The sequence below is a fragment of the Scomber scombrus genome, chromosome 12, assembly GCF_963691925.1.
Source record: "Scomber scombrus chromosome 12, fScoSco1.1, whole genome shotgun sequence".
Lineage (NCBI taxonomy): Eukaryota > Metazoa > Chordata > Actinopteri > Scombriformes > Scombridae > Scomber > Scomber scombrus.
In genome coordinates, this window is record NC_084981.1 from 13,408,890 (window position 1) to 13,417,405 (window position 8,516).

Here is an 8,516-nt window from a genome sequence, read left to right on the forward strand (position 1 = left end):
GTTCCTGTAGTTATGAGTGAACATTACATACTGAGGGACAATTGTGAGGGCAATCTAGTAAAGATAAATTCCCCAATTAAACACCACTACACTGAGGTTCATTTTTCTGTTCTGTTTTCACACCTTTTAACATAAACCTTTTTTATCTTAACACTTCTATGCAGTATTTTAGTCTAAAACTGATCTAAACAGACAACTTAAATAAAATAAACCATATGAACACATTTTGTTCACCACTGTTTATTTGAGGGAGAAAGTGCACCATGAAACAAAAACCGTATGAACATTGATTGCTGGGAATAGAGGGGGACAGGTCGGTTATTATTTTAGCTTTCAGCATTATCATCGTTTCTGAAATCAGAAAAATAAGTAGTATTCTATCATGTAAACCTGAAACGTAACATGCTTGTGTGTAGGAAACGTGAAGGTTGGTTGATTAACATCATAATCCAGCTGCAGCACAAATAAGAGGAGAATGCATTTTGTTAAAGTGATGAATATCCTTCTGCTGTGATCTCCAGACTTAGGAGGGATCGTGTGTGCAGGTCGCCAGGATGTTTAGAGTGGCTGCTCGGAGAAAGCCGTGTAACTCTTCACACGTGCAAAGAAGAAAGGTGCGTACATCCTGTCCAGGTCAAAAGTAGTGATGACTGTTTCTCCAGACAGCCTACAAAACACAATTGACATCTTACTTTAAAAACAAAACAATGAAATCAAAGTCTTCTTTTCACTTATATTGAGTTTCTTACTTGTAAGTGATGTGGCAGGAGTGGTGGTTCCACACCAGCTTAGTGAAACTCTGACGCCCCCCAGAGGTGAGATTCAGTCCCACGTGGAAGGTGTGCTCAGCCTCGGGAGCTGGGTTCCGCCTGCAGAACCGATTCCTTTGAATTTCGGCCGCTTTCTGTGAAGGTATACCATAGTTTACAAGCTACGTCATAAACTGGCTGGTAAATGTCTTAAACTAATAAACAGAGCGGATGAGCGTCCGTGTGTTACTCAGTAACACGTCACTGTGAGTTAATGAGCAGTGTAGAAAATTGTGTTTGAATTTCAGCACGTGTAATGAGTAAAAGATTTGATTCCTGTTTTCACCCTGTAGCCTGTATCTAGTAAAACATGTTTGAAAATATGTAATTAAATAAATCCACCCTATCCTTGATGTCTGTCGCCCAAAGTTAGTTGGCTCATGTTACTAACCTTAAAAAAAAATATGGATGTAGACTGAAACCATTTGTTATAAATTGCTTTGATTTTGATATTGTGCTTTTCTTCTTCTTTTTTTTTGTTTTTGTTATATCTATATGTTGTGCTGCACAACCAATCAGAATTATTGACTGACTGACAAACATTACATACATGTATTTCTTCCAACCTAAACATACAAAAGTCAGACAAAAATGTTGGAAACTAACATGTTAGGATTCTTGATCATTTACATAAAAGTACAGAGAGGATTTGAGATCCAAGTGTACAGTACTTTGAATAGCAATGAGTATGTAGTGTAGTGTAGTGTAATGTAATGTAATGTAATGTAATGGTACTTTTTTACAATCCTGACACACAGGTGTAACAAATCTCAGGTTCTAGTGTTTTGTTCCTTCCTTTCGACTGTCAGTTGATTAAGTTTGGACGCTCTCCAACATGAAAATCAAAATAAAATCTAAAAATAGTAAGTACAAAATATAACATTTTAAAATCAAGATTATTTTAAAATCTAAATTATAGATATTTAAAATTACTTTTGAAGTGAAAATTATGATACTAAGTCAATGCGTGACAGTAAGTCGAAATCATTTTCTACCTTTTGCCCCTAGAGCTGGGACAAGAGTCACTTTACACAGCTTTTCAATAATTAAAAAAAGACAAAAATCAATCTGTAGTGCTTCAGTGAAATATATATATATATATATATATATATATATATATATATATATATATATATATATATATATACACACACACACACACAAATACGCATATGTGTATATACGTGTGTAAACTTCAAATATACTCACCTCCTCCTTCTTCTTGCAGACAACAGCAAAAACTTTGGTTTGATTGTCTGTCTCTTGTGACAGACGGAAATGACCGAACATGACAGAATCCATTCTGTGAAGTGAGACAAATTCAATCAATTGTTAAAAGTGTTATATTAAGTTTGAAAGTTCAGTTAAAAGTTGTTATAGTCCAATGTCCTTTTCAGCTGAGAAGGTAAAGACAGACGGTGTACCTGGTGTTCCTAGTACGCAAGCGAGGAACGACAGCCAGAGGGTCCTCAGGGGTGGTCAGCATAATGACGCTGCCATCAGGGAAGAACCGGAGGTACCTGTCATATGATAACATTTAGCTGTGATCTTTACACAAACTCATAAAACAAATGTAATGGCAGGATTCAAATAACTACCTGTAGTACTCAACGTGATGCCAAGCCCTGTAAAATCCATCCAGGGATTCCTCTCCTTGACGCATGTATGATGTCTTGCTGATATAGACACCTGTTCAGAAAATGTATGGAAAGTTAAGAAACAACATCACGATCAGTGCAACGTAATCAATTCCAATCTGTAGCTAACTATGGAAAAGCCATTTTGAGACAGTAGTTTTAATCAAAAATAGAATATATTATATCTCTTTGTATGGAGGGAGTCATTTAACAGTAAACTGCACAGTTGATCAGCTTGTCATGGCCGCACACTGAAAGTAGCAACTTCACCACTACTTTCCTTGTACTAACAATAAACTTGAACCCTGTAGTCTAACAATTCACAAGCTGGCATTTTTTCAGATTTTTACAGTGATGTCTTCTCTAAAAAGTTGCCATTGACGTCCCTCACTGCAGGGGGCAACAGGGTGCTGCGTGTTAGAAGCAGGTAAGTCTCAGAAGTGACTGCTACATTGTTATGAGCTCATGTGTGAGAGGAAATAGATACCAATATTGTTCTCACAAAGTATGACAAAGAACGACTAATTTTCAATCAGCTGAATGTGTATCTACCATCAAAACGGACACGAGGCCTCTGCAGAAACATCTCTCTCCAGGATATGAAGGGTACAGGTTTGGTGCAGCTCCGTCCCCACACTCTTAAACAGGCTAACCGCCAAATCTCAGGATCCCTGGACAGAAATTAAAGGGGGAAAATAATTAAAAATAGCAATAAATTGACAAAGCAATTGACATAAATCTGATATGACAGCAGGGCTGACCTTGCACACATGTAAAATCCACGGCAAACCAAAGAGAGCTGCTCCAGGGCTCGCATGTCCAGATCACTCGACACAACCCAACGAAATATGTACATCAGGATTTCCCGTGGCAAGGCTGCAGTCACATAAAAAAAAGGAACCATTAGGAATAAAAGTACATGTGATTAAGACTTCTGTGTCTTTTTGTTGTTGTTATTTTACCTGAAATGTGCATCTGACTCCTTTCCATCTCAGGAGTGCAGATCTTTGGAAAGGAGTTTTCCAGAGTGAGCTGATGCTCAAAGTAGACAACTAGATCCTCAATTTCACCATCAACATCATTCTCCTCCCTGCTGCAGAACAAACACACAATGCTCAAATTAAGAAGTGACTGTCATTTTCTTTTATACACACACTTAGAAAAAAGATTTCATACCATATTATTTAGACATTTGTAACGAGGAATATACAGTAAATTGTAAAAGGCCCTGTGACATGTGGAATAAAAATTTAACATTTCCTGGCAATCTTCTGAGTTTGAACTAAGTATTTTCTATCCATTAAAGAATTGGTAAGCATCTAATTATTAAGAATCGTTGGAAAGCAACAACTATGTATGATCCCAAATATAATGAATCTGTACATTAATTACAATCACAACACTTTTTTTCTTTTTCTTGTAATTTGTACCATGTCCTAAACATTACTCTGAAAATTTCCAGGAAGTTAGTAGAAAATTAAAGATAAAGCGTTGTCCTAAACAAACCACTTCTATGACAATCATATCAATTAGTGACATATTCATACACATGGGTTAAAAGTTTGAGATACACTTCCGGAAACACTGAAGACTTCAACTGAGTCAAATGATGGAGGATATCCAAAGATAAAAAGCAGCTTACTAGTTTCCTTCAACTTGATCCGCGTCTGGACGGCTGTAGTTGACTTTAAACTCGATGTCAGGCACAAGCTGCATAGCCATGCGGTAGAACTTGATAGCTGTGAGTGAAGACGTCATATTATACATTAACAAGAACATTTAATAGAAGGCCTCAAACAATGCAATCAATCATTTATTTTGCTTATCCAGAAATGAGAAAAATGACTGTCAATGGCATCACATCTCTTGAAATCATTCACATGCTTTAATTAAATACTGATTGAAGGTACAAAATGTCTATTATTCTGTGAATTAACTTGGAGTAAAATAATTCATAATTTCCTCCTTTCATGAATAATTTTTCATCACTGTAGATCCTGGAAAACATACCTTCATATCCAGCTCCATTCTGCTCTTCATGAACAGCTCTGAAGAACAGCTCTGTGGCCTGAAGCAAGAAGAACCACGGCAATCATTCAGTGACAGTACTCGGCAGTACACGTTCACCTGCAGAAATCTTTTCACAACTTACTTTTTCCTGACGAGCGATTTCCTGCGTACTCTGCCGACCCTTCCCTCGCAGCAGCTGGTTACTCGCACTGCCTGCTTCAGAGCTCGGTTTGAGTTCGGACATCCACTGAGCTCTGAACGCGCTGAGCTCCAGCTGCAGTTGAATTAAAAAGTTACTCAGCGCTAAATGAAACTGTGGGTTTCAAACGCTATAAAACAGCAGGCTTTGGTATCAAGATCGGTTTCAGAGCTGGGAATGTGAAAAACAGCAGGGTAGAAGACATTTATATTTTTCATCTTTTTTACATTATCTTTTGCTGGAAACTTTCAAAAACGTTAAGAGGCTGGTTAGACAACACTTTTCTAAATCACACCTCAGCTGAAAAACTGCTTACACCCTTCAAGAGAAGGTCAAATAAAACTAGAACAGGAAAAAACTCTCAAACCCGAAAAGTGAAAACTGAGGACAACTTTAAATAACCTGGACTGGACTGTAGAAGAAACTTGTGTCCTCGTGAGTATAATAATACTGGTCTCATATGCTGATGGTACACTTGGTACACTAGAGAAATGTAATCATGGTTTATGTCCACTGAGGGTATCTCACCTGAGGGTTTGGGTCATCTGAACCCTCATCCTCCTCCTCAATCATGCCTCCATTATCTGCATTTTCTTCAGCCTGTTAAAGAGAAAAGTGATAAATTACTTCATTCTAAACATCAATTATGACTGAGGTCAGATTTTTAAAAATGTTTAATTGACTGTTTTCTTGCAAATATTAATTTTCTCTATGACCTCAATTTACAACATACATCGGGATATTTTATTTTAATTCTGTATTAGTTATTAGGCATTAGCTGCTTTTGTTGAGTTTTAAACTTAAGCTGGCATAGAACTGAATTCTATTTATAAATGTATAGATTATTACCGTTTCTTTTGTGGAATAATAGAAAATTGGTATTTTTCTAAATATCACACTTTGTTTATGTAATCGTTATATTGCACAGTGTACAGCGGCTACTAATGATTATTTTCATTATTGATCTTTAAACAAAAATTATTTTCTCGATGAATCGATTAGTTGTTTAGTCTACAAAAAGTCAAAAATGTTGATCACTGTTTCCCAAAAGTCAAGGCGGCATCCTTAAATATCTTGTTTTGTCCCTAATGACAGTCCAGAATGCAAAGATATTCAGTTCACTGTCACAGAAACCAGAAAATATTCACATTTAAGAGAAAGAAAGAAACAAAAAAACAAAAACAAAAAAGGATTCCAAATGAATAATTGATCATCAAAGTAGTTGGTGATTAATTTGACAGTTGGCAACTAAGCAGTCTTTGCTGCATTAGAACAATGTTTTTTTAATATATTTATTGCACATTGCTTTTGGTGTATTTTGTAGAGATGCAGTCGATTAACTGATTATTTGCCAACTAATCATCAACTATTTTCTAATTGATTAATCATTTTGAGTCATTTTTAAAGAAAAAAAAAATCTAAATTCTGTAATGCCAGTTTCTCAATTTTCTTTGGTTGACAAAAAATTGACATTTGAGACCATCATCTTAGGCTTTAAGAAACCATAACAAAAACATTTTCTGACATTTCATGATCAAATTACTGATTAATTAAGAAAATAATAGATCAAGCAATGATGAAAATAAGCATTAGTTGCAGCCCAGATATTTTGCGCAGTCTTTACATTTCACATTTCATGTTGTGGTGCACAAAAGATCCTTGAATCTTTTTATAGTTTTTGTTTTCAAGCTGTTAAAAAAACCCATTGTCATCACGTCTATAAAAAGTGATGTTAGTCGCAGGGAACAAGGCAAAAGCACAAGTGTTTGGATTATAATCTATTAAATGCAGCCGAAGGTGAAAATACCCAAAACCAGTGGTGGAAAGTAACTAAGTACATTTACCCAAGTAGTGTTCAAGTTAAACTTTGAGGAACTTGTACTTTACATGAGTATTTCCATATGATGCTACTTTATTCTTTCACTCCAATACTGACAGGAGAGATTCCTTGACTGAGAGACGAGGTGCTAGACGCACACACAGACCACAAGTCGAGCTTCGGTTAGGCTGCTTTAATAATAATCAGCTGAGGAGAAAAGCCTACATAAGCTGTTTCTCACTAAATACACATGACAACAGGGTTTAAATACTCTTCTGACCAACATCTGGAACAACAGCTTTAACCTGTCCACTCTGGGCGCTCTTTTCTCAGTCCTGTTATTACCTACCTCAAAGACCATCCCATGTCATAAATTCTTTCAATTCTTTCAAATCAGATGTGGCTCCTATCCTGAAGGTAGATAAGTAGATAGGAATAAACACTACCTTAACTATGGTCAACATTCACACAAAGAATCAACCAACCATAAATTCCTAACTTTACAAATACATTTCAGAGGTTAATATTGTACTTTCCTTTCTTTCTTACTTACATTTGTTTGACACAATGGATAATATAACAATCTTATAAAATGCAAATTCCAACCTTTTGGCTTTGGACGTCTTACAAAAAGCAGTGTGTAGTCGGGTTCACATTTCAGTTGTCTATGAGATGTTAACAGCTTCACCAATCACTTTTCTCACGACCCCTCAGATTATTCTGGTGACCCAGGAGGGGCCCGACCCCTAGGTTGAGAACCATTGGACTAATCTATCAAATTGTATATAAAGTAAACTCGCTCCACCTCCAGCAGCGACAGCAATAACAGGTTGTTTACATACTGATGCTTCAGTATTAATAATATAACCATATCATATATAATAATATATCAATCAGACTGACCAAACCACTATTTTTACTGCAATAATTTAACTAGTAATGACTTCCTGCAGGACATTTACTTGTAATGGAGTATTTTTACTGCAGCAAACTCAGAAAGTCGCTGACGTTACTTTAATATCACGAAAACAACACTAATGCTAACATTACCTTAAATACTAAATAGATAAATAATCAGTTACTATCTCATGCACGCATGTTTGTATTGATAAGGACGTATCTCAATATTTAAGGCACATATTTTGGGTTTGGTAACTAAGCAGGTTAGTGGCCTAAAGACACGTCGAGCAGGTGACAGGAAGGCAGGTAAGTTAGCAGAGTTAGCTACAGCGAGCTAGCAGGCTAACACGTTTTCTGTCTAAATTAACATTTAAAACCCACGGTCACCCACCATGACAGTGTGGCCAGAAAGTCGTCTTTATATCCTCACAAGCAGTCAATACTAGCGTTTACAGTTCACGGTCGGAGAAGCGGACAACACAGCAGACATATTTCCGAGCTCGCAGGAATGCAGCCATGTTGTCGCTGAGCAGCAACCCGGAGCTGCAGGGACAGGAAGTCCAAGATCCACATCCATGTGAGCTCAGAGATACACAATCATCCATGTGCTCTTAAGCTGCAGACACATGATAGAGGCCCCTGTCTGCCCTGGAGAGCTTCAACTTTACCTGCCAGCCTAAAACAGGGGTGCCAAACATACGGCCAGTGGACCAGAACCGGCCTGCCAAAGGTGTCCAATCCGGTCCACGGGATAGCTTTGTAAAGTATGAACATTGCAGAAAAGTAATTCCTATTTTTCTGCTGCTCCAGAGGCTCACCCTGAACAGAATACAGTTCTAAATAATACATATTGTGGTCATATTTAAAACATTCATATATTAAACATCAATCAGCAGCTTCTGTGCAAAATAATCTGAAAGAAACTGAGACATAATAATGTTGAAATTTCACTACTTTTTCTTACCCCTGGCAAACCATCACATACTGGAATAATAATAATAACAACATAGTATTATTATATAACTACAATCTACAATAATTTTAATTTAAAAAAACTAATTTTTGAATACATTTGCTCGTGGTGAATGTGCATATCTTTACACGCAAATTCACTACACAATTCATTACACTTTCAAAACTTC

The 8,516-nt window shown here is 36.6% G+C and overlaps 1 protein-coding gene across 1 annotated transcript; it reads right to left on the reverse strand.

The window, feature by feature from the left end:
• Positions 1–230: 230 nt before the first annotated feature.
• Positions 231–7,949, reverse strand: fbxo9 (F-box protein 9). The gene is made up of 13 exons (XM_062430168.1): positions 7,766–7,949; positions 5,184–5,255; positions 4,599–4,730; positions 4,457–4,514; positions 4,089–4,185; positions 3,409–3,539; positions 3,208–3,322; positions 2,999–3,117; positions 2,408–2,498; positions 2,234–2,329; positions 2,019–2,112; positions 750–904; positions 231–667 (listed from the first exon to the last, which is right to left on the reverse strand). The coding sequence occupies exons 1-13, from the start codon at positions 7,766–7,768 to the stop codon at positions 559–561; spliced, it is 1,272 nt and encodes a 423-aa protein (XP_062286152.1). The 5' UTR covers positions 7,769–7,949; the 3' UTR covers positions 231–558.
• Positions 7,950–8,516: the final 567 nt, after the last annotated feature.